The sequence below is a fragment of the Chroicocephalus ridibundus genome, chromosome 2 (assembly GCF_963924245.1).
Source record: "Chroicocephalus ridibundus chromosome 2, bChrRid1.1, whole genome shotgun sequence".
NCBI classification, from domain to species: Eukaryota; Metazoa; Chordata; class Aves; order Charadriiformes; family Laridae; genus Chroicocephalus; species Chroicocephalus ridibundus.
This window is the reverse complement of record NC_086285.1, coordinates 80,138,980-80,165,556: the sequence shown is the minus strand read 5'-3', so window position 1 is coordinate 80,165,556 and position 26,577 is coordinate 80,138,980. Positions and strand designations below refer to the sequence as shown.

General features: G+C 40.2%; 2 protein-coding genes across 4 annotated transcripts in view; one reads left to right on the top strand and one right to left on the bottom strand.

Annotated features, from left to right (window-relative positions):
• Positions 1-2,165, bottom strand: part of PIGN (phosphatidylinositol glycan anchor biosynthesis class N) — a 109,547-nt gene extending 107,382 nt beyond the window's left edge. The window contains exon 1 of the mRNA XM_063326064.1: positions 2,093-2,165. The gene's annotated coding sequence lies outside the window, so the exon portion shown is untranslated. The remainder of the gene's footprint in view (positions 1-2,092) is intronic.
• Positions 2,166-2,360: 195 nt separating this feature from the next.
• The window catches only part of RELCH (RAB11 binding and LisH domain, coiled-coil and HEAT repeat containing), an 84,404-nt gene continuing 60,187 nt past the window's right edge, over positions 2,361-26,577 (top strand). For all 3 annotated transcript variants that reach the window (XM_063326061.1, XM_063326063.1, XM_063326060.1), the window contains exons 1-2: positions 2,361-3,033; positions 21,164-21,253. In XM_063326061.1, the coding sequence (XP_063182131.1) occupies positions 2,538-3,033; positions 21,164-21,253 (586 nt within the window). In that variant the 5' untranslated portion in view covers positions 2,361-2,537. The remainder of the gene's footprint in view (positions 3,034-21,163; positions 21,254-26,577) is intronic.

The window sequence follows — 26,577 nt, the reverse complement described above, 5'->3', positions numbered from 1 at the left end:
ACACTCCTACCAAAATCAACATATTAAAACCAAAGACTGAATTTTTTCCTACTTATTTTCCATCTCGAGAACCATAAATTTTAAAGTTCATGAAAAAACTTGTATCGACTGAAAAAAATATTTATATGCCACACCTCCAAAAAACTCTGAAGATTTTTTTTCTATAAGCCCCTTGTATTTTGGCTACTCAGCTTAACACATTTTTAAATGTATCTCAGAAAGCTTGATTTCTAAGTATGCTGTTCTTCAGATATAGAACTCGAATCCTTTAAAAGTTAGATGGAAACACTAACTCCAGTAAGAGACAAACCAGCTTGATAACAATCTGCCTCTCTCAGAATGACCACCAAATAAATTTAAAAAATTAATTTGTAGCTGTCTGCCTCGAGTAGACCTATATAATGCTTTATTTCCAGAACTCTTGCATCTTCTTCTGTCTCGCGCATCCTCCAAGGTACTACCCTCATCAGGTTTTCTTTTCAGGTCTCTCAAAACAATACCCCTTTGGTATATCACAAAAAAACTGTTTTTAAGCATGTTATAAAAAGCATAATTCTCTCTCTACATTCTTCAGCTCTGGTATACACATTTCAGCATTAACCGCGTTCACTTTATCCTAGTTATCCATAAATTGTTTTAGAGCAACCGAGTGACATCTGTAAATAATTCAGTTAGTTTCGTAAACCCAAACAAATCCCTTCTGAAGTACCGAAACAGAGGAATACTTTATTATTTTAGGTGAGGAAGGGGGAGGAAAGTTAGTCCTTACTGTGAAGCACACAGAAGTCGGCTGAAGCTAGTTTCTCAAATGAAAGGCAGAATTTAGGGTTTGAACTGCCTTTAAACATCTTCAAGTCACATGTAAACGCTGCTGATCGCCACTAGATGCTGCTACAAGACATCAGTAAGCTTTTCCCTCCATTTTAAGGGAAAAGGCAGAACACTACTTTTAACAAGTTCATACTGAACATGCTTTAACTCTCTAGGAAGGAAAGGAAAAAGCACAAGACATCTTTAAGGGTTTCTAATTCCACCGGAGCAGCAAAACAGTAAAATTACTTTGTTCTTATTTCTAATGTGGTCCGAGTAGAATTTTAAAGCATTTTCAATATACCACCATTTTACTTCATGCTACAACCAGTTCGTAGTCCATTACTTACTCTCTTTTCATGTATTGACAATGTAATACAGTTAAGTTAGTAAAAAAATTCAAAGTTTATTATAGGACAGAATGCAACATTGATTGCTCTATTTACAAAAATATATGCAAATTAAAGACAGAAGGAAAGCACCAGTCTCTTAGAGCATACTATCATGATATGAATGGAATAGTTAGCAGTCACAGTACTGAATATTGCTTCTGGATCTCAGTATCACCGTAAAACATTACCACCATTTTATTAACAAGATTTCAGCCCCAGTTTTGCTCTCAGTAAAGCAAATAACTCCTAATGAATTAGCATTACACAAACAGAGCTGCTATTTTTGTGAACGGGCCGTTAACTTCAAAGAACCTGAACAGAAACCAATGCTGACCCGGTTCTGCATCATTTCTACTGAGCTGAACTTCCTTCAGCAGCAAACACTACCTGGGTGCTACACTCCGGCTTCAATTAGAGTTTCGTGCCAGGTTAACACACATGCTAACAGCTCGGCACCACCTTTTTAAGAGTCACAGCATCACGCTTCTAGACACACAACTTATCAGCACCCCTGCTCGTACCCTCCCCAATTTCAGGCCTATCTGGCACACCTGGCGCCGGAGGGTAGCTCGAGACCCATCGGGGGCGCGGTGCTCAGGCCTCCCAACCACCCGCCCGGCCCATGGGCCCTCACAGGGGGCCAGCTGACAGGTGCCTTGGGGCCAGGGCCTGGGCCCTGGGCCGGGCGCTGAAGCCCAGCCCCACACCACAGCAACGCCAGGCTGCCGACGCCAGGCCCCTAGGCCGGCCAAGGCTCTCCGGAGGGCGGGAGGCGCAGGCCGGCAACAACCCCCATACCAGGGACCCGGGAACCGACTCAGCCCCAGCAAGCCCTGCTCGCCCCCTCAGCCCCCGCGGGAAGCGCTCAGTGCGCACGCGCCAAGACTCACTCGTCTCCCCTGACGGCAGCTGCAGCTTCCGCTTCCGCCGGGCCGTAACCGCTCCCCGGCCCCGCCCCCCACCCCGGCCCGGGCGTCGCGCGTAGAGCCCCGCCCATCGGGAGGGCACCTCCCCGCTCCCTCAGGCCCCGCCCCCGCCCCTTCTGCCGGCGCGGAGGGGGCGGGGCCCAAGGCCTGGGGGGCGGGGTCTGAGCGCCGGGTCGCGGTTGGCTGGGGGAGCTCTCGCGAGAGGTGGGATCCGGAAGCGGTAGCGCGGGCGGTGGGAGGTGGCTGGGGAGGAGGAGGCCGCGGGTGGCAGTCGGTGTTGCTGCTGTCGGCAGCGCCCGCGGCAGCGGAGGGGGCTGGCAGCCGCCCCGGCCTCGCCCGAGGTGGTGGTCCTGGCCGGGCTTTGCCAAGGTAGTGCCTTGGCAGCGGTCGCGCCGCGTCGGGCTGTAAGATGGCGGCGGCGGGCGGGGGCACTAGCGTGAACCCCTTCCTCAGTGACTCCGAGGAGGACGAGCCCGAGGAGTCTAGGCCCGGCGGCGGCAGCAGCAGCAGTAACGAGCCGGTCGGGCCGGCGTACCAGCAGCAGGAGCTGGCGGCAGCGGCGGGGAGCCCCGAGGAGCTGCCGGGTTTGCGTGCGGCGGCGCCGGGCGATGCCGGCGGCGGTGCGGGGGCGGGCGGCGGGGCCGGCGCGGCGGACCCGCCGCGGGTGTCCATGGACGCGATAGCGGCGCAGCTTCTGCGGGACCAGTTCTTGCTGACGGCGCTGGAGCTGCACACGGAGCTGCTGGAGGGCGGCCGGGAGCTGCCCCGGCTCCGCGATTTCTTCTCCAACCCGGGCAACTTCGAGCGGCAGAGCGGCACGCCGCCGGCCGGCGGGGCCCTGGGCGGCCTGGGCGGCAGCGTGCTCGGGGGAGCAGGCGGCAGGGAGCCCGGGTCCGGGCAGCTCAGTAAGTGGCTCGGGGGAAGGGGAGGGGGTCGGGTCCGGGGGTGGGGGGGCTCTGGGGAGCAGTGGCAGCCGCTGCTGAGCGCACGGGGCTGGGCGGGGATGGCCGCCGGTGTGCCCGTGGCGGTGCGGGTGGGTAGGGAAGCAGGGCGGACGGGGAAAGGCGTTTTGCATCGCGTCTTGTTGTCTGTAATCTCTGTGCGGGGCTGGGGGAGGCTGCAGGAGAGGGGCAGCCGGGGGCTGAGGCGATGGGGTGCCAGGACCGGTGTTAGCCTGGTCCTGCTTGCGAGCTTTATCGAGCTTCAGCCTTCCTGCGAAGGTCACACGTGTGCCAAATGTCGAAGAGATGTGAGGGATGGACAGCCTTAATTTTTAGCTGTCTTGTGGTTTCTTGTGCCTGCTGTCAAGAGATAAGTTGTATGCTGCTAGGAGAAAGGGTTCGGTGTTAAGCCATGGCTGATACATTTAAAGTCTAAAAATTGTTAAAAGTGGGGTATCAGGAGCCAGCATATCGTTTCTGCTGATGCATTGGAATGGCTAAGTCATCCAAGGATAGGTCTGAGTTTCACAGGTCATGCACAACTAATACAATGTTTCCTATAATTAATGGTGGCATGTTTACAGAGTGCCTGCAGTCTTTGGCTAACCATTTTGGGATTTGGAGCTGGGGAGTGGTAAATATACTGGGTTAGTATAGCTTTTGGGAGGAAAAAGTGGTGCAGATGTTTGGAAAATCATCACATAGCCGGCGTTAAAAGCTTTTGAGTTTTAATAGTAGAGCAGATGGCTTAGAATAAAATTACTTGTGTGACTTACTAATGTTACTGTCAAGAAACGTAAAGTTCTGAAAAGAAGGTAGCTGGTGGAAGTGGTTTTGAGATAGAGAAGCCGCCCAGCCACCTGACTTTTGAGGATTTAATGAACACATGGGAAGGTATTGAGATGAAAGGAGTTGTGGTTAGTAGACAGTTAAAAGATTTATGTGTATTCTAAGACACCTAAAGGCATTTTGTAAATAGTCCCATATTTTTGTTTGTTTTATAAAAAGTTTCTAATGTTGTAAATACATGCAGTCAGATTTAAAATTTGGAAATAACTAATAGTATCTAGATGGCTGGGACAGTAGGAGACATCTAAACTTTCAACTTGTTATTGCTTTTCAGAAGCTTTTAAAAATGGTATGGATTTTTTTTTTCATGCTGTGTGGTTTATATTCTGGTTATCATGTTTATGAATACTTAGAGTATCAAACTTGATTTCGTCCAACTGAGAGTTTCACTGTGGTTTGCTTCGTGATAAGACTGGTGAATGTTGGAAAAACCCCGTGCTTCAAGGCTTCCAACTGATGTAAATTTCTGTTTCATTAAAAGCAGCTTCCTTGGGAATTCCAGTCAATTCATCCAATTGATTAAACATTCTCTTGTCTTTGTTAACATGATATGTTGTTTCCAGTTATTGATAATGTACATACTACAGTAGAATTAGAAAAAGAACAGCCTGTGTAACTGCAGTGTTATGTACACAAAAAAGACTTCTTGCAATCCTAGACCAATGTACAGTCATGTGAGAACATCTTAATGATTATTGTGCTGACCTGCTGAATGATAGATGGCAATGGGACATCACTATTAAAAAAAGGGGGGGGAGAGAAAGGAGAGGAGAGGGGACCAAAACTTATTTTGGAGCAGTTTAGTAATACTAAGGTGTGCCAAAAATAAATACTACGCTAGACCTTAGGTTAAAGGTTAAGTGTTAAGTGTCTTGAAATCTGATATCTACAACAGGTTAGAGTGTGCTTTTTGGAGGATTTCTATGTCTCAACAATGATTCAAAAGGCAGTTCACACTGAGTGACACTGAAAGGTGAAAGATCCAGAACAATGAAAAAAATAATGTAGTTTTGTATAGCTGAAGTAGGGTTTTGAACTTATTGCCATCAGACTTTCTTGCAGTCTGGAGTCTAGCATTGAGCTAGCAATTTTGATGGTGCTGTTCACCCTAATTCTGCTTAATGTCAACAAGAGGTGGTAGTCTCATGCCTCTGAATTTGTGCCAATTTCCAAATGCTAAAAAATTGCAGAAGGCTCTGATGGGCAGAAAATTATATGGTCTTTGCAAGAGTTCTTTTCACTTCCCTCATAAGCATCTGGTATTATTCGATTTAGGAGGACGACTAAGTCACTGGTCAGATCCAACAGTAACTCTGAATAGTTTCCTAAGTTGGTCAAAAGGTTTAGTTTTGTTGGGAGGTCCAGTCTGTTGTGCCCACCTTTGTGGGTCCTCGCATGGAGACTTGCAAAGAATGCGTGTGAGAGTAGTTGCATGTATCTTCTCTTGCTTTAATGTGCCAAAAAGTATTTGGGAATAAACCAGTAGTTTTCTTCATAGAAAATATTGATGTAGAAAGTAGTGGAGTTTGGCATGATTGTCATTTCAAGGTCACTTGAATTTTATGCTTCAGAGAAAAAAAATAATCTTAATGTGGTCGGATTAAAAAGAAAAGTTCTTTATTTCTGTTGGTATCTGAAGTCAGAATTTGTTCTCAGCGCTAGCTTTGCACCTGCTCCTCCCTGCCCCAAAGTTACATTAATTTCTATGGTTTTACACTGAGGTTTCTGACAATTTGAGTGTATGAAGAAAAAGTGAGACTGGCAATTCTTATTGAATGTGAAGTATGTTTGGAATGCTGCCTGAGGATTTCCATGGAGAAATGGAAAGCTTCGTACTGTGCGTTCGTATACTGAATGGGAGAGTTTCAGTGCAAGTATTCATTGGCACGTCTCAGGATCCTTTTAGACAAGCTAAAATATGAGTGCATGCTGGAATTTCTTTTGGTTTTTTCTTATCTTTCTCTCTATAGACTGCTATAAAGAGATTTTAATGAAGTGTCATAGGATTTAAACAACCAGCCTCACGTGGTCAGCTAGTGACTTAGAAGCTGTTTTGTCTTGGAACCATGCTTCAGAACACTTGGTTACAAAAGCAAATGGTAGTCAGATGACTAGGATTGCCGAGTTTTTTGCAAAAACACCCTTACATTTTCCAGCAACAGTAATGTTACAGCTGTGGAGATTGTTATATCATAATGAAATGTATGGAAATGTATATTGTGTCTAGCAACTTTGCTTTTGTAGTTTGAAGCAAATTCACTTTGTGAAGGAGTCAACACTGTTTCTTTAGATGCATAACACTTGTGTACAGTCATCCTTCACGTCCTGTATCGCTGTTAGATCCTCCCAAACCTCTATGACAGCTTCTTCCATTGTTTTTTTCTGTAGCAGTAGCTCCACATCTGATAGGCTGTTTTGATACCACTTTTCTAATGCTACTCATGTGAGTGGTATGGTTTGGAAGTCCCTCCTTCATACAGTATTCCAGACTTTTTACAAGGCTTTGGTTAGCACCTAGGTATTAAATTTAAATTTGTCCCCTTCCCTATCATCTTGCATAGGCAAGTACAGTACAAATTGAGACACTTGAAATTTAGAAATAAAACTGTGGCTTAAATGTCTCATCCATGTTCATGAACTTCAAATGTTTTCCCGTATATACATATGACCATAACTCAAGCTTGAGCACAGTGGGTGAAGAAACCTTTTTTTTTTTTTTAATGTGATTGATATGATGCTTTTTTGCCTTAAAATCTGCCATTTATTTTTTCTTTCTGGCTACAAAAGCTCAACATTCCCAAAATTTGAAATAGCTTTAATGAAAATCATAAAGAAGTGGTTTGAACACTTATGTTACGTTTATGTTTTTCTGGAGATGATTTGTTTCTAGTTATTTCCTAAAGAAAGTTGTTTGCAATTTTCTGGAGACTTGATTCAAGTTATATTAAGCTAATCTGTGAGTACAAAAAAATGAAGTATTGCTGCTTCATTGTAGTAAGCTCCTGGCTTTGTTTACAATTTGGGATTCTGTTTGTTTGTTTGTTTCAGATATTGTGAAGTATCTTTCTGTTTTTGTTTGTAGCATTTGAAATTCAGATGGGTCCTACTGGAAAAAGTCACATGGGAAAAGCGTATTGATTATGCTTTTGTGAGAAAGGGGTGTCTTAGTAACAGGTCTCAGTCCTGAGTTACAGACATTGTGACTATGTGCAGGCCTTTGTCATGGTCAGTGTTTCACCAGATTTTTGTTTTGTATGAATATATAGCAGAACAGGGATACCTCAAAACAGTTCATTATATCTCAGCTTGAATGGCAGTCTAAATAAGATAAGAAACTGGGAAGAAGACAAATCACTTCTGTTATTCTAATAACTAGTTTTTTGTTTGTTAGGTGTTTTGTTTTTGTCAGCTCAAGTATTTTGTTTGTTACTTTACAAGAATAAGCAAAAATATATAGTCTTGCTGGTTTACCTCTCCAGATGCCGTGAGGCGGAATGATGACTTGTGGGTGAGGCAGTGGTTTTACTACGTGATTTGGGAAAGGTGCTCCCCTTAGTAAGAACAGGGGGGAAAGGTGCAGATAAATAGGTAATCAAAGCCACTGGTATCAGCGAATGGGAGAGAATTAATGTTGTCTCTTTAAAAGAAGTAGAGGAAACGGTTGAAAGAGTACGAGGTTTGTATGTAATGCTGAAGGAAAGGGGAGCTGAGTTCCCTGCAGACCTGCCAGTAAACGGTAACGCCTTGATGAAACCTGAGAGGTTTCATAGTGCTCTGATGTTGGCTTTATTGATAAAGAAGCCAGCAGAACTTTTTCCAATTGTGACTGCTTTAAACCCCCCTCCATTTTAATGACACTTGTATTTCTGAAAAGTTTTCAGTGAGATGCACTTCATAGCTTAAGAGCTTCTTAGTTTAAGACTTCTGCAACTGTCAGAGTTGTCAAATGAGCGAAACCAGGTCTGCTGGAAGCTGTGTCTGATGGATGAGTGGATAGTTTAAGCTTTGGCTGAGATCTGTGTTGGGGTGATTTGGGGTGTAATGGTAGATAGTTCAGAAGACAGGTTAGTCTCTATAACTGTATTACTACACAAAGAAATAACGAGATAAGATAGCATGAGGTAAACATGATGTTGATGGGCAAAGGAGGACAGACTAGTAGCCACTAGTACTAGGCAGGTATATATCAAGTTGTCACTGAGTAGCAAGTGTACCATATGTCCACATTATATTTTACCTTATAGTAACTTATTTGCATGTTCTTGTTCTCTTAGGATGTTTACTGATACGCTATAGGGAATTTAGCTGCTTTAGTCCTAATCTTCTGTTCTGTTCCTGTGCCAGAGTTGCTGTTACTTTTTTATGTTGTGGAAGGCGGAAGTGAACCTCTCTGTATAGGCACTGTTGCTAGTTCAGTTATGTGTGAGTCTAACCATGCCTTAGTTGAAAGCTTCAGCAAAGCGAGCAGGCTTTGTGCTGAAGTAGCACATGCTTCCTTCTGACAGTTTTGCTGTTAGGGAAAGGAGATTTTTTTTTTCTTTTTTTTTTTCCTCCTGGGAGGTTGGGGAGAGAAGAAGGGAAAAAGCAATAAGATCAGCTAGAGGTTTGCGTTTCAGAACCAACCATTGAAAGGTTCTTTAAGCTCCCCTATACATAATTTCAATTCCGTGTAAGTTATATTGACTTTCCTATAACTAAGTTATATTGACTTTCCTATAACTTTTCTTCCTCTGAGGATTACCTTTTTTTTGATTGAAGATATGACTCATAAATTCTGTTCAGCTGAGAGAGCGCTTGCAGGAAATTTTATACTAGATTCATTACCTGATATAAAAAGATTTGCCTTGTATTTGCAAGCAGGACATGATCAAGTATTGATATGAACTGTGTTGGTTTTCTGGTGTATTGTAAAGATGCAGGTTTGAGAAAATGAGTTGAATTATCCTCTAGCATAGACTGAAACTTTTGAGTGATTCAGTAAAGGTTGTAGGCCTTGTATTTTTATTTATGATGAATGTGCCTGAGACTTGACACAAAGTATGTTGAGTTTGTTGGATGAGCAGTTAAAAAAAATCTGTACAGACTTTTTTTTTTAAGACAGATGAAGCTGAAAAAGCCCTTGAGAAATACTGAACTCCTTCCCCGGTGCACCATAGGGGAGAGGCAATTTACTTCCTCCCTTCCTGCAATATAATGCTGCATGATGGTGATGCAAGCGATTACTTTGCTGTTGAATTGAAGGAAATACTGTTACGTAAAAACTCACAGAATAAGAATTTCTTATTTATATAACAAGTACTTTTTCGTTTCGGTTTGATGTTGGAGGGGAGAGAGAGCTATCAGATGTTTTGTCATTTGACAAAACTATTGGAGTAAGAGAAATAATGGCAAAAATAACAGAATCACAGCATGCTTGAGGTAGGAAGGGATCTTTGGAGGTCATCTGGTCCCATCCCCCTGCTCAAGCGGGGACAGCTGCATCCAGTTGCCCAGGAACATGTCTAGATGGCTTTGAAATATCTCCAAGGATGGAGACTCGACCGCCCTTCTGGGCAACCTGTGCCAGTGCTCAGTCACCATCAGAGTAGAAAAAGCATTTCTTGATGTTCGGAGGGAACCTCCCGTGTTGCAGTTTGTGCCCACTGCCTCTCGGCCTGTCACTGGGCGCCACTAAGAGGAGCCTGGCTCCATCCTCTTTGCACCCTCCCTTCAGGTATTTATATACATTGATGAGGTCCCCCCGAGCCTGCCCCTAGGGTTTTAATTATTTTTTTAATATTTTTTTTATTCTTTATAGAATCCATTTGGACACGTTGTTAAAACTTTACTTGAAAATTTACTACTGCCCTGAGATAAATGTAGAAATCGAGGAAAGGGGAACGTACTAGATTTGAAGTATGAAGAAAACTGAGACAATACAATGCTTGAGAATTACGATGGATATTATTTGTACACTTTAAGTAGTCCCTTGGCAAAGACAGTCATTTAAGGACTATATTGATATAATTTTGCTTGATGTCAGAGAGTATAACAGAAAACTGGGTTACTGCAGAGAATGGCAAAATCCTTGTAATGCAAGTTAATTGATACACTTTGGGAAATGCAGTGCTGCAAGATGGAGCATATGGAGTTAATTTGATGCTGTTGATGCTTTCTGATTCCTGCAGAAGCCACCTGGGGTCTTGAGCTGGAAGAAGTACCTCCGTGCCATGCTTCTCCCTTAGCTTTTTTGGTTTTGGGAAGCTCTGGTAGCTCATGCACACTGCAGCACATATGTAGGGAGCCAGGCTGAGTTTGATGCTTTCCCCAAGGTCATATGCCCCTCGACCTCAGTGTTCACTGCAGCAACATTCAAGTGGCTTTGTGCGGGGCTGACTTAATTCTTTCAGACTTAACTAATTTGGATGCTGCCTGAGATTGTCTATGCAGTAACTGTCCCCCTCCGAAGCAGTGTTTGTTACTGGTATGGCTCTATATGAGATCAGCTCAGGTGAATCTGTATCTATATCTTAACCTAGTTCAGTTACTTGTAAGTATATTATTTCTGTGCTAGGATACAAGATCTGTCTATTTTCTACTTTTAATTTCATCCTTCTTACAAGCTTCTGCTATGTTCCTGTCATGGTAGCGAGGGTTATATCTTTCTACTGCAACGTATCTGCAAAGTAGATGTTTTACATGCCTGGTGATCGGTGATAGGTTTGTTTTCTCCAAGAAGCTTTAGGGTTTTTACCCTCATATACTTTATATGAATTTTCATCGCTTGTTAGTAATATGAAGTAGGTAAATGTATTGATCATCTGTTTTTAATCTGTTTTGGGTTGCCCATCATGGACTAGTATTATCTGATGATCTTGAATGCCTGTTCAAGGTAATTTGTAAGCGGATTGCTCTGACAGCTTGAAAGTTAACTTTATTCTAGTAGCTTTACTTAACTTAGTTTCCTTTTCATTTGATGATGGTCTGAAAACTTCAGAACGTACCAACTTTGAAAATTCAGCAGGTCTCATTGAGTAAGAACATATGGAAGACAGCAAAAGAGGCACTTGCAGTTGCAAAGCGAGGTTGATAGGTGCTTGCAATTTAGTGCCTGATGCAATGAGTTACTTTAAGGCTCTTAGTTCCATCTCAGAGTTACCATAGTGATGTGGAATGTGTTGATCTGGTAAAATTTACTCTGCAAGTTCAAGTTGGTTAAAAAAATTGATACTATGTCTGAGTCTACCATAAAGGGTTTTATGCTAGATCAGGTATCTGCTGCCATGAATCAAGTTTGCTTTGCTGGCTTGATCAGCATTGGTAAGCTTGGAACAAGTTGAAACATATCAGAAGTTTTAAATGCAGCAGCCATTTAAGACTTCTCAAAGTAATATTGCTCCACAGTTGTCCTATGAAATTTGGTAAGGCTTAAAGAAATTTGCAGTCTCACTTATGGGGAATTAAATAGTTTAATTCATTTATTCCTGTGTATTGTACAGCACATTGCACAATATATCTATTCCAGTTGCTACATAATGCAGCCACAAACACAAAGTATGAATTGATGATCACTTCTTGAAGTGTTAATGATGTCTGATTCTTTAATTTAATGTAGAAAGGACTCCATTGAAGCTCTTCAGGTTTTTATATTATTCCATATCCTCTGTAAATGCTATCTCTTGCCAGCTGGTTTATTCACGTATGCATATGTGCAGTTCAGTACTATTATGGGGCTTAAGCATGTGCAAGTGAATACGAGAGGAAGTCTGTTCTTTCTCCCAGATTGTCTCTGTCCCCAGTTTCCTTGGCTTCTGCTGATTAGTGCCTGGGATACTGTGCAGGACAGCTGAAAATGCAAGTTATTCAAGGACATGCTTTTTCAGAGCAGTATCTCTAGAAGAGAGCAGGCCATCTCTTACGTGGCCGTAAGGGCTAGTTTACTCTAGGTCTTGAATATTTAAGGTAGGTAAAATACCTAGTCTGCTGACTTCTTTACCACCAACAGAAACAGATTTAAAATATGTATTTATACACTTGCATTTCCTTAGGACTGAACTTCAGCAGTTCTTTTATTGTACCTGTATCACAGAGAAAAAAGGCAAAGTGGCAGACCACTTTGTTTCTAAGGAAACTTCGCAATCAGAACCTGTTATCAGAATACTTGCTGGTTTCCCTACGTGTCTTTGAACTTAAAAATTAGGTTGGATGTCCTAAAGGTAAAGATAAGCTGTACACTGTACAACATGCTGTACTGTTGTCCTTTACAGATGTATATGAAGTTTTTTTCCAACCTTTCATTTGCAGACCCCTTAAAAAGTTTCAGTTTTGATCTCCTTATTACGTAATTTTCTTTTGAATGGAAAATCTTCTGTCAGAGGTTCCTCCATGCGAAAAGGGTTCTATGTGTATACTGGGAGAAAGGAGAGCTTAACTCAGGACAACTCATCAGGAAAAACTTCTGTATATTGTCTAAAGTTACATGGAACTATATCCTTCGTTATCTTAAAGCTTGCCTTAGTAACAGTCCATGGATTGTAGGCTGAAAAACATTGCAGTAGGGGGCTTTTTTAGCTTCTCACTTTTTGTACATCTGAAAAAGCATTTTAGAATTAGAAAAGTTTGAATTTGAATTCTCTCATGTACAGCTGCAGTTACATGATTTCCTGACATTTAGAATGCCCAACTACTTTTGTTGAAGGTAGTTCATACCATTTGGAATCTAATTTACTGCCGTATATTAAGGTGTAGCATGTCTGTTGGTTGAATTATCATGGGTTTTTTAATTCATAAGAAAATTAAACCTTAGCAATTCCCTATTTTAATAATTTTGTTCTACAAACCAAAATTTCAATGATCAGTTCAAGAATGAAGTACAACTTATTTCTACAACTGCAGAGAATTGCATCCTGGAATTGCTTTTTTACTTTTCCTTTTTTTAGAAATAGCCATCAAGATGATGGTGCTAAGGAGTAGTTATTGATGGCCTCAGTCATTCACTTATGTAACTTTCAATGTCTGTTCTTATTCAGGAGAAGCTAAAAGGCATTAACCTGAGATGGTTTGTAAGTAGAGTTGTACCTGAGACTGAACCGAGAGGCCTTGTTAAGGTTTCTCCCTGGTGAAATCCTGTGTAGTGAAACTTTAATTTAGTGAAGAGAGTGTGTTATTATCAAGTAAAATTAATTCTGGTGGATCAAGTTGCTTGTGCAAGACTTCTAACACCAATGTTAAAGCATTTTAGCTTTCTCTGAAGTAAAAAAAAAAAAAAAAGTCCACGTTTCTGGAAGCAGAGCTTCTGGAGTTCTTCCTGGATATATATTCAGAATTCCCTATATAAATCTTTTGTTGAATCCAGTAGCATGAACAACGTTCCACAGCAGGTTTTTCAAAGCCTGTGGTATGTTGTGTGTTCCTGTTTGGTAAGGCCATAGTAAATGACAAGTAGAACTATATTAAACAATCGGGTAGAATGTCTTCAAAGAGTGGGTTTTGGTGTTGTTCTTTTTAATGCAAAGTAGTGTTTTTTTCTTTCTTCTCCAAATAGTGATGTGTCAGGGTGGATTCCCGAAGTGCCTGGATGATGGTTCTGTAATAGCATGATAAGCATAAGTTATTAGCCACACTAATGGATTTTGGACTTTTACTATCTCAAAAAAAAGTTGTATCTTCATATGCTATGTGTGAGCTGTCTGCCTGCAGCTGTTTCTTCCTACCTCTAACCAATTCATTCATGGTTTAAATGATAAAAAAGCCACTGCCTGGCTTAGAGTGGAAATAATTTTCTATATGGAATATCCGGTGGAAAGCTGCTCTGGTCTTGATTGGGAAGGATTTCATTTTGCACTGCATCTTGGTCCATATGGATGCTAGTCAAATTTCTAGTAGCCCGATCAGTTTAAAGTGTGGTTAGCCAGCTATTTTGCTCATCAGTTTAAAATACAGCAACAGTCTTGTTTCAGGGTTACAGATATTTTTCAGTACAAGTGAACACTTGGTTAGAGATGCAAAGTGGATTTATCTTGTACAAGCACAGTATCATTATTACTTCTCCTTGAATTTCAAGGAAAAAGATGGAGTTCTTGGTCTTCACATGCTGCGTTTAGTTAATTGTTATTACATGATGATATGATTTCCTGTGATCTTAGAGAAAATCTGACAACTTAATGGCTGCTTTACCAGCTGGTAATTTTAAAAATCAATTTAGATGTTTGCAAAGTACATTCAAATAGCTTCTAAAAGATTTGTTTAACTTTTTGCTTTTTTTTCTTGAGCCTTTCTATCAAGAAGCAGTATCACTTGGTTTGTCTATATTTTTAGCTGACTTAGTGTCATGCTCATGTAAAGATTATTTCATAATGTATTTTTGTAGAAGACTGCAACTTATTTCTGCTTAATGTATTGTGAAACTATGGCTAATATGATCCGTCTTGGTGTCCCTTCAGGTAAGATGGTAAAAATAAACTTTTTTTACCATCAGATTTCCTCCTTATAGTTACACTAAACTTTCAGTGAAAGACCTGAATATGCCTAGGGAACAGAAGCTGTCAGCAGAAATGTGCATGTCATACAGGTGACAGTTCTGGGAATAAGAAAGGAATTCAAATTCCTTTCCTCTGGAATGAAGCAATATTTGAAAAGATTGTGTAAAGTAATAAGCAAAACGTGGTGATGAACTTGATTTTTAACTTCACAAATGAAATTGAAGCCATTGTGTTTTTCAACAAATGGATTGAAAAACTTTGTAGGTTTGAGTATCAAATATGAATTTTAGCTTTCTGATTTTGTTGATCCTTTTCCAGTAGTAGAGGTAAGAGACAAGAACTGTACACAGGCTCACCTTTAATATTCCAGTCCATCTCCTAGCGGCTCACCTTTAATATTCCAGTCCATCTCCTAGCACTTCACCAGTAGGAGCTATGAAAAGCCTAAGCCTATTTCACTTGTTTTCTGTGCACCTGTGGCACTCTCCTGTTCCATATTGCAGTGATACCCTTACTGGAGTTGTTTATTACCTCCTTGTCAAAACTGTTCTTGTTATGTTGCTTTACCATTTATGAAACATTAAACTGACAGCACTTATTTTTTCACTATTGGCTAGGAAAGCTTTTAGCAAAAAGGAATTGCTGGTTAGAAACAGAAGTGTTTTAATTCAGAATACTGGAGAAAGAAATATAAAATCCATGCAGAGAAGACTGCTGGTAAGAATGTGCGTATCATGACAGCAAAATGGCTTCCCACTACTGTGTCACATCAGGGTTTTTTCTAGAAAAGAAACAGGATTCGGCCAAAGTGTACTTCTCCTTTTCAGTGGTTTCCCCCTTCAAGATTGTGCTTTGATTATTCTTTGTCAAATAACTTAAACCTAAGATTTCTATTATTAAGAAAATGAATATACATTGTTTTCCTAAAAAAAAAATTTTTTTTTTGTTTTCCCCTTTCAGTTCAGAAAGTAGTTCTCTTTTCTGAATGCTTTAGTTGAAATACTTCCATTCAGTGTACCGGAGTACAACTGTTTGTACCTGAGAAAAATGGTGATGTTTCACATTCCTCAGGTGAGTGACGTGGCTGAGCACAGCCCTTCCCTTGCTGATTCCTCTCCTTCAAACAGCCCTGCTGGTTTTTCTGGTGAATGAGGCTGTTGCATTGTCAGCAGGGAGGTACCGGTTTCACCCCCTGATCTGTTGCTAAGCAGGTACATCCTTTACAGAAGCATAAAATTTGAGGTTGTAAGATATTATTCGTAATTTTCTGGATGATGGCATTAATTTTAGGAGATGAACCTCCAATGATGACTGCCTGTGAAGACAGGGCTAAGGAGTGAGACAACAGATATGGTTACCCCCGTGGTGACATTTTAGGTAGGTGAAGCGATGGGGCAGGCCTGCCACTGTTGAGCTTCGGGCAGCCTTCAGCACGGCCGTGCCAGGCAGCACGTGTGTGCCGTGACTCTGGTGTTGATGATACATCTGGCGGGCTTCCCAGCCCTTGCCTTCCTGGGCGATATTTTCGGTTAACTGTCTCATTTGGCTTTCTCTTCTCACCTTGTTTTCTCAGGTGATCCCATGGCTGATACCTGAGTAGGCTCTATCAGGAATCCCTCTTTGCTGTTTAAACTCGCTGTCAAAGTTCTTGTGTGCAACTTAGCTGTGTTCCTTGAGAAGCTTCAGTATGTTGTACAATGCTCTAAAATTCACCTCGCCTTGTTCCAGTTGGGGAAGCTCCAGGTCAATAGTGCTGCTCTGGCATTTGATAGAAGTAGCAGGTCCCTTGGCTGCCCACTCTCCCTCCCCTCAGCCTTGGCTCCACTGCAGCTGTGCCTCGGGGCAGAGACTGCGGTATAGCCAAAGCAGGCAAGGGCCACGCAGCAGTACAAGCTTTGCAGTATGACTGCAAGGAGGTGGAGCTGCTGCTTGGACCTCACCCAGCCTGGCTGTGCTGGAAGCCTGTCTTTCCAGGTGGGTAGCAGAAACAAGTAGCCATACCAGCACTGAAGGCAGAGGGGACAGGTCCCGCATCGCTTCCTCTCCTCCTACTTGAAACACCTGCTTCAATGGGAGCCGTGGCAGTGCAACGGGGTCTGTGACCGGGCTTTCCCTGTAGCTGGGACTTGGCAGAGTATAACCTTAGAACTGGTGATTCATTGATGCCTGTGGAGCCAGTTTGGCCAGGATATGTCTCATCTGAAGTGCTTCAGCACTGGTGGCCTCTTACCTTAACAGCAGGAACCACTTCCACATATTTTAAAAGTAGTATCCTATAGCCAAGTAGTGGTAGAAGTCTTGTTATATTATTCAAGCTGACCATTTAGTTTGAGTTGCATTATGGAAGCTATAATCTCCTGACTTGATTGAGTTCTGCGATATGTGTCATCTAATGGGACACTGAATTGAGAAGATACTGTTCAGCCTAAGTGCGTATACAGTTGTCTCTGTTACTGTTTCATTTCCTTCATCATTTATTTGGATATCTGTACACAGTTCTCTGTGTAGATTCAGGTTCCATCAAAGCGATATATAAAGATGGTTTCCATTTTAAAACTTACCTTCACATTGAACAGTGTGGACATAATAACTTCCAGCACCCAAATTGGCTTGGTTGAGTAATGACAGCATGCTTGAGAGATGGTGATAATTGGGGCAGGTACTTTTGTGTTAGGGAGGAGGATCAGCATTACTGGGAGAGGGAAAGAATGGTAGCAGGAAACAGACCGTGAGGCTGATGCTCCTTAGCACATCTTAGTTTGGTTTAATCAGTCATAATCCAGATATTTGATTTGATATTTGATCTTGCCCAATAAAAGCCTTTCCTGTAGGATGTGTCAAGCCAGCCTTGAATACACTGATTGCACAGAGTGAGTAGGAAGTCCAAGGCAAATGGACTTGATGTTGACAGCCATATTGTAGGCAGAACCTCTGTGTAGGTGAATTCTGCTCTTAATGCTGTATGTGTGAGTGGGCACAGCTCCAAGAGAGTCCTCTGCTGTGCCTTCGTTTGCTGTCTTCCACCTGGACTAGGAAATAATCAGCCCACAGCTCTTAATGCAGGCCCAGGCTGCAGAAGGGTTGATGCAGCTTCCTTGCAAAGAGGTGGGGAGTGGCTGCCTGGGCAGCGCTCACTGTCGAGCATTTAGAGTCTGAACTACTTCAGCTGTTCCCTATTCTGTGAGAAAAGGCGGGTCATCTGGAGTCATCCTCCTGTGCTAGCATACAAGTTGTCTGTCTATCAAATCTTTGAGCTGTTACTGCTGTGTCAGCACCTCCTGTAAATACGCAGTAGATTTATTCCAAAACTGAAATAAAGCCTCTGGCCTACTGAGGGTGGGGTAGCTGGACCTAATTGCCGGTTAAATAAAAATATGTAACAGTTCAAGAAGGACAAGTATAAGGTCTTATACCTGTGAAAACATAATCCAGGAGTGCAGCACAGGCTGGGATGTACCCAGCTGGGGGGCAGCTCTGTGGAAAGGCACACTGAGGATCCTGGTGGACAACAAGCTCAATGTGTACTGCTGCGGCAAAGCAAGCCAACAAGTTGCTGGGTTGCATCTACAAGAACATTACCATCAGAGATAAAGAAGTCATTATCCCGCTCTACTCAGTCCTGTGTTCAGTTTTGGTCCCTGTTATGCAAAAAAGACGTGGGCAGGCTGGAGAGGGTCCAGAGAAGGGTTGCAAAGGTGATCAAAGGACTGGGAAGCCTGCCCTATGAGGAAAGGCTGAGAGAGAATGGGGTTTGTTCAGCCTTGAGAAAAGAAGGCTTAGGGGAGACCTTGTCACTATGTTCCACTATTTAAAGGGTGGCTACGAAGAAGATGAAGACTCCCTTTTTACAAGGAGTCACACGGAAATGACGAGAGGTAATGGGTACAAGTTACTCCAGGGGAGATTCTGATTGGACACAAGAGGACAATTTTTCACAATGAGAACAATCAGCCATTGGAATAATCTCCCCAGGGAAGTGGTGGATTCCCCACTGGACACTTCTAAGATTCATGTGGACAGGGTGCTGAGTCTTGTCTAGACCGTGCTTGTGCCAAGAAAGGTTGGACCACATGATCCTTGAGGTCCCTTCCAACCTGGTATTCTATGATTTGTGTCTCTTTATAATGCCAACCTGTATGTAAAGAGAGTGTCAGATGTTTGCTGTTATCATGAACACTGCAATGATAAGGAGAAGCCTAAACGGTGAACATACAAGTTTCAACCCTACAAATTGCTGCTGTGCATGTAGATGTGGTGCTTAAGCCAGTTTCTGAATGTTAAAATCATAAAACCCCTTGGGTTTATTTAGTTTCTGTAAGGACCTTTAAGGTTGTAAAACTAATTGATATTCACTGGTTGGGAATTGTGAACTGTTGGGTTTACCGCTGCTGGTATGATCTTAAATGGCTTCCATTGTGTACATCCTGATATAAACTGATTACTCCATGCTTTTTTCTAGACAGCTGTTTTTTTGAGGAAGTTTCTGTCTGTTTCTGCAAATAAGTTTGTGGTTTATGGCTGGATTTGTTTTAACAGTTGTGGTGGGAGAGCCTTTACCTCTAAAGCATGACGCCAGTCATATGAAAAACGTTTTGTTGCTTAAGGCTTTGAATGGTTCAGTAATTATGATGTGGGTGACTTTACCTGAAAATTTGAGCATTGTTTCACTGATGTTACCTAATTCATAAGTGAAATAGAAAATTGAGCTGTGAACGTGGCAAGACTGCAAGAGGAAACACAGTTGTATTTCTGCTTTTGCCGTAGCAATGCTATATATGAGACTGGGTTGCTTTTTTTAAACATCAGCTTTTCATTGAGATCTCTCTTTGAATGTTGTCTGCTTCTTTCACTCGAGTCTTTAATTTGATTTCAAAAAATGATCTTAAATGAATAAAATGAAATAAATTGGAGCAGTACTTACTGAACAAGGTGTTACGTGTTTTGAAAAATCAGCTCTGAAGACTTTCATGCTGTGCATGCAAAATCAGTGTTTACTTTTGAACTTAACCACTTTAACTGTGGTTCCCCATATGTAAGATCTGGTTCATTTTCACAGAGGTCCATTTTGCAAAGACATTGTAAAAAGAAGGGTTTGTATTATGCTGCTAAGCACTATAGAACAGCCTAGAGAGAATTATTAAATCAGATTAGTGTCTGGGAAAAAAAATGCAGTAGATAAGAGCAGGACCTGCAAACGAACAGTGAGTTTTGAATGCTGAAATAAAACTAAATACTGAATAAACACTCATTGAGGAGCAACAGTCTGTTTCATTGCCTGGATGACAAAGCATAGTCATGGCAAAAAAAAATTGTGGTTAAATAAAAACTGTGTGCTATCATATACTTTATGTCTATAAAACAGACAGTTTAGGGTTACCAGGAACTTTAGTTTTGGTACTGCGTACGTTGGCTAGAATTGGCAAATTTGGTATTCTCTATAGCTTTTCAAGTGAGTGTAGATGCTTTAATCAGTCTCAATCCAGATATATCAGTCTAGTGCTGGCCTGTATGAAGAGAGGGTCTCGCATGACCTTAAGGGACAATTTAGGCTCAAACATATAAAAAAGGAACTCATTAATAGATTCTCGGGTTGTTTGTTGGTATGGTTTTTTGGGTTTTTTTGACACAATGCAGAATTGGGAGGGGGGATTTAAATATTTTCTTTAATATTAGTCATGACAGAATTTGACTGGCAAGTGATGAAATTGCTTCTGTTTCTACTGACAGTTATGGGGTTTTTTGGCAGCCTTATGGAATTTGTTCTTTGTTCATGTGACAACAGCTCTAATTAAAATTATTTCTGAAGTAATGCATAGACATTAATTTCAAAAGGAGGGGAAAGATACTAAGTTACGTCATATAATTTCTGCATGTTCAATTGTGTTAGGAACGTGTTCTATTTATTTTGGGTTCTGTCACTGAGTAATTTCTTTGCATGTTTTTCTAATAAAAGATGAACAGTGTTTCAATATACTTGAAATTATCAAAATTGCTTTTTGTTTGATTCTATTCCACGCTTCCCTCCACCCCCCCACCCCAGATTGTCAAGGTCAGATCAAAACCTCATAACCTTATGCTGTTTACTGAATTTCTTGATTTTTTTTTTTTAATTCTTATTAGCAATTTAATTGTAGAGTGTGAATATTATAGCTGCAAGAGCATGAACTGTACTTGCTTTGCTTTAATTTTGCTAGGTAGTGCATTCCTTAGTAAATGTTGTATTAAGTGGGTATGTACTGAAGTTAATGATTAGATCAGGAGATATGTAGAAAAGTATTTGGTCATCTTAACGGACCTTAAAAATACTAAAAAAGGGAAAAGGAAGTAGCATATTTGAGGCAGTTACAGGTTTCTGTAAAATTTAAACTGCTTGAAACTTGTTAGAGAACAGTTTTTATCTGTTTGGTTTCTTGTGCGTGCTCACCTGCATGTCCAAGCACAGGTTCCTGGCCCGTATGGAAAAGGGCAAGCACTACACTGCAGTGCTCCTCATCTGCTGTGGGCAGGGTAGAAATGCAGCCTTTTATGGGGGAGGGGTGAATTTCTTACAGTGTTGGTTCACTGAACTTGCTGTAAAGCTATATTTTCTTCAAATTTACTGACATACTCTTTATCCAGAGACAGACTTTTAGAAAATGCAGTAAAATTTCAGCCTTGCAGAACACATACTTAGCTTTTGATTTATAGTTTCTGAAATGAGACAATGTTTTGATTTTTCTGTATCAAAAGCCAGTCAACTCTTCAGAATTGTTACTGATTACTTTTTTTTTTCTCCTCCCCTTAAGATCGTGCTGGAAGCATCAGTACTCTTGATTCCTTAGATTTTGCAAGATACTCTGATGATGGCAATAGGGAAACAGACGAAAGAGTAGCAGGTAAGGGGTTTTTTGGTATGATTCAGGAATTGCAGAATGCTAACTTTACCATTTGACTTGTTGTTTCTAGCTACAGTATATTTAAACGAACATTCCTGAAGATGTCAAGACTTCAACCTGGTGGTTTAACTAGTCATTTGATGATATAATCATGTTTCAGACACTTCTGCTGTAATTACTGTAAATTTTCATGCAGGTGTATTTCTGTATGGTTCCAGATGTCACCAGGGTAGAAACAAGCAGTATACTTGAAAATTATGCCAGTTTTTGACAACAGAACAATATCTTAATATTGTCTACTGACTCCTGTTTATCTGCAAAATGCTACAACATTCTGTGTAGTAGTCTGTGGGCTACTACATGGGTGATAGCTTTCTGATAGGAAGATCTGTAGCAAGTCATCTCTTAAATATAGGTTAGGTGTAGATCGAACGAGCATTACCAAATGCAAAGAGTAAACATGGGATTTTCTCAGTTCCATAAATATTCTTTGCTACAAATCTTAATTGTAGTGCTTTTCTTCTCTCCCATTTGATTTCTTGATTGTGTAAGATCGCTTCGACGAAGTGACATGGGGTGTTTGGCTCTTGCAATTGGTCTGAACTTAGGAGCCTGTGTTTAATTTCAGGATTTCTGATTATCTTGCCAGCGGCAGAGACTGCTTTTCTCTTACATTTGAAATTTTTTAAATAATCTCTAATCCAGGCTTTTTTCTAAGGTCAGATATTAAGTTTTTCAGAGCCTCTATAGAGAAACCGATAAAAGCTCTCTAGAAACTGCTGCAGAACTCTCTTTCCTTCTTGTCAGTTAATACTGTTTGATATCATGAGCACGTGAAGGTTGTCCATGCTGTGACCTTTGTTCATGTAGTTTAGCTGTATGAAATCTGAAATGATGCAAGCTGCTGTGTCTCTGCTGTGAATAACCACGCTTCATCATAGCAGAAATGCTGTCATGTTCTTAAGCAAATAAAAGGCTGGTGAAACATAGTTCTATAGAGGATCTTGATTCTGGAATTTTCTCTCTGTCAGTCTGAAATGGCAACCAGTATTGACCCAGAGAGAAGAAAACAAAAGTATTATGAAAAATCTCGTTTTTCTTACCTGGCCAGTGTTTCTGTGGTAAAGGACTGGATTAAATTCATGAACACGTAACAGATTCAGGTGTTTTGATGCTCTGGTGTGAAACTATAGGTACTTACTGTTACTTCATTTATATGGAAACTCACAAATTATTATTACTATCTAACTACTTTCTTTTTCAATACGTCATCAGTTTCAAGAAGGGAGAAGTTGTAAATACACGGCTAATCTTCTAAACAAGGTGTGTTTAAGGAACCCAGTTATTTCTGAATTTTGTCCTGGAATACAAGAAAGAAACAAGCAAATTCCGAGTACTTTAATTTTTTCATCATCTTTGTAGATTTCTCCTGTTCCTAGGCAATATTTCTTGGCATAGTATTATTGAGAGAGCTAGTCTGATCTTTGCTTGGAGCTGTCTTTAGTAACTGAATTGGATTAGAGATGCTTATAGAAAGTAAAGATCAGTCAGAATTGACATCCAGTAGAACAATTAATCTTCTGACTGAACATTAATGACAAAATATTGATTGCTTCCAGTATGAAATTAATATATCCTAAATGAGTACATCCTAAAATACATAGAGGTTTTTGAAGATTACAGTATATTAATTGACCACTGTCATATGTAATAACAAGCAAATTATATGGCAGGATATTTACATTACATTTCTGTGTTTCTTTAGAGAGGTTTTTTCTATAAATTGTTAAAAGGTGACTTGAAGAAAACAAGATATGATACTATTTCTGGATATTTGCAAAGACTTGAAGTTTTCCAAAATATCCTATTTCTACTTAAAATTCTGGTTTAATTATAATTGCTTAAAATCTTTTGCCTCAATTCTGTTTAAAGCCATCTACCTACGCAATAAACTTCAGAAAACTGATAAGTATTTAATTTGTACATAAAAAAACTATGTCAGTAGACGTTTCCTTCTTTGAACAAACTCTGGCTTATAACTTCTACTTTTGAAGTAGTTCTTAGCTGCAAATGCACTTTGAAACATAAGTAGAAGTTCATCCTGCTTATTTTTTCTCATATTCTTTCTTCTCAGCAAAGACTTTTGATGCTTAGGAGATAAAATTTTAATCTGTTGCAAAAGCTTGAGGCCATGATCTGATCGTCATATTTTTCTTTTGATAGTTCTCAGAGTGAGGTTTGAATAGTTTCTTTTTGTAAATGCCTTTCTCATGCTGTTATCTTTGGTTTTTTACTGTTTGGACAGAACCCGTGATTTCCATATCAATTCCCTAGTCAAATGTCAAATGAAGGGTAGGAAATAAATACATATCAGTCACTAAAAGAAACTGATTCTGAGTCAGAAGGACTTCAAAACTGAAGTCCACATCCAGTTACAAATACCTTTATGCCATGGCAATGTTAGAAAGCATCAAATCAAAAAATGTATACCATCCAAAGCCATCTTTTTTTTTTTTTTTTGGGCCGTTATGGGTGGTGTTAGACTTAGATGACTTTTTTTTTATTTTATTTTACCAATCCAGAAATTCCTGGAAATAACTAGAAAGACTCCTGTTTAAAATGGATTTCAGTATTTCAGATCTGTTAGCCCAGTTCATTCCATCTGGCGTTAGAATCAAAATTTTGCCTAGAAGCCAAACATGTTTTGAAGAGTTGATGTGAAATTGTCACTTCAAAAATCTGATTGAAGGAAACTAAGTGAGTGTTTTCTATACTTTTATCAGCTTGACTGAAAAGATCCAAGTCACAAAAGCCAGTCAGGATGTGGATGAGCATGACAAAACTAACTGTGATTTAGAAAACGTCAATGTTCTTCCTTATCTTCATGATATTAACATAAATATAGAGAGCTCTATGACAAACTGGATAATACATTTGTAATCTATGCAGCATTTCAAAAGATATATGCATCCTTTGAGCTTGCAATGTACTAGATGTGTCCTGGTTTGAGGTTTGTTCTCTTAGACTGATAAGTTTTGAATCTAAATTCACGTATAAAGTGTTAGAACAGTTGGTGCTAAGATTAAGTCAGTACTGCAGGATTTGCTAGGCTTAGTAAATCTCCTCCAAATATTCATTTTCATAAAACAAACAGAGAATGGAAAACCTGTTCCATTCCCGTGAAATAAGAGTACACCTAACTTGAACTCAAATACCCACAGCGCTTGGTGTAAATGGGTCACCTGACATTCAATCTAAGGAACTGAATCTTCTGCAACATCTTAAATTGACCATCTGTACAAGTATGCTTGTGATCTAAAAACCTTACTCTCCATAATTCAAAATATTTAGTATTGCTAACCTGCCTTTGGCATCTACTGTTTTGAGAATTTGATAATTTCAGAAACACAGTGCTGTGTTTTCAATGATAATACAATGAATTCTCAGATTCAAATGCCATTTCAGTCATTCTCGGATCTCCCTGCATTAGCTTTAACTTCTGGCTAGACTATGTATCTCTGATTAGCAGAATAAAATGCTGTCCCTGTCAGGATTTGAAGGGAAGAGACAAGTTCAAATTAAATCCTGAAAAATGATCAAGTGCTTTTTATCTAGACTTAGGTTCACATTTTATGCTTTTTATAGAGTCTTTTTGTTGCTGTTTTTAATAAGTACTATTACTTGTGTGCAATCAAAATCAGAGGAGCATCTTACAAAAAAACAACCCACAAACAAAAACCACAAAAGGCATCTGTAGTACGACAATCGCTTGCTGATATTGTGTGTTCAATTTGTTCATCTAGGAAGTGGGTCTGATTTTTGTCTTCCCATTTCCTGTCTTAAGCCCTGTTAAGCAGTTGTAAACCTCCTTAATTTCTGTCCAGGTCGATAGTTTCCAAGGGTTGAACTTGAAGTCAAGTCTGCTGTAGTTCAGGTCTTCTCTGTAGCTGGTCCTGTCTCATTAACTTAAAAGCATTAATGAGGCTAGTAAGTCAAGTGCTGGCTTCCCACCACTGGAATGATAACAAATTCTTTCTTAGTTTGGTTATGAACTCTCACGCTGATCATAATTTTTGTAGCTTGATAGTCATCGCTCATGCTGCAGTACAACTTTCTGGTTCAGGTCTATTTGTGTTTCATCCTGCAGTGTTTCACACCAACTGTAAATATGATCACTTCTTTTCTTCTTAGGACTCATATCAGGGAAGTGGGAACTAGGAAACAACAGGTCTTGAAGTATATTCTGAGAGTGGCTTCATTGCTAACTATAGTCAGAGAATTTAAATTTCTTCTGATTGACTCAAAATGTATGCAGAAATCCATCAAATGTAATGGGATGTCATACATGTTTTAAAAGGAATAACTTAGGACATTATAGAGTTTTACATTTACCTTAGAAGGAGGAAGAACTTGAAATGACAGTTAAAACACAAACGACAACAAACCCTGACAAAAGGTAGGTAAGCACAGGGGCCCTTGATACTTCAGCGGAGAACTCCTTTTAAAAGAAAATGCAAGCATGCTATATAGTGGCTTCATAACATAAAACTACCTTTCTACTGTTGTCTGAAGTACTTCATACTGAAGTATGCAAAAGTTGTGCCAAGATAATTCATATTTAGAATGTAAAATTCTAATATAATTCGAAAAAAATATTGCTTATACAAAAGTAAGTATTGCAAATTTTTAGAAGTACTGTTTATTTCTTCAACTTTTTGGCCTTGGCCCAACAAGACTGCTTTTCATGTAGATCTCCACTTGTTCAATATCCCAAATCACCGGTTGTTCTTTATAGCTAGCTTCTCGATCTATGGTTCAATAATTTATGAAGTCATTAACAAATGTGGATGAATAGGATTCACTTTTGAATTTCTAAGCTGAGCAGACAAGCTACCCACTCCTGATATGCACATCTCTCTTAAGGTGTATTAGATAAGCTTCATGAAAAGTAAAACATTTAAAAATTGCTTATCTGAAAGTCTTGTTCTAATGCTTAGATGCTTGCTTGAAAGATTCAGCTCTTAAGTAAGTATAAGTCTTTTTTTTTTTTTTTTCCCTCCCGTAATTTGAGTGATTTGAGTTCTTTATACAAACAAAAAAGCAAGAGAGCCACTTAAATTCGGAAGGAACAGTTTTCTCCCCAAAGACAAACCAGGTTTTCTTGTGGAAGATTAAATAACCTCAGAGCTCTAAATTTCTAGTCTCTGCTTTCCTGACACAGGGGAGAATCAATTTGGTTCTTTTCTTTGCTAGGCTGTCTGTGGCAAAACTCTTCTGTGGCTCCTTCTTAAGGAGCGTCAGCTCCTTTCATCAAGTACTATAAT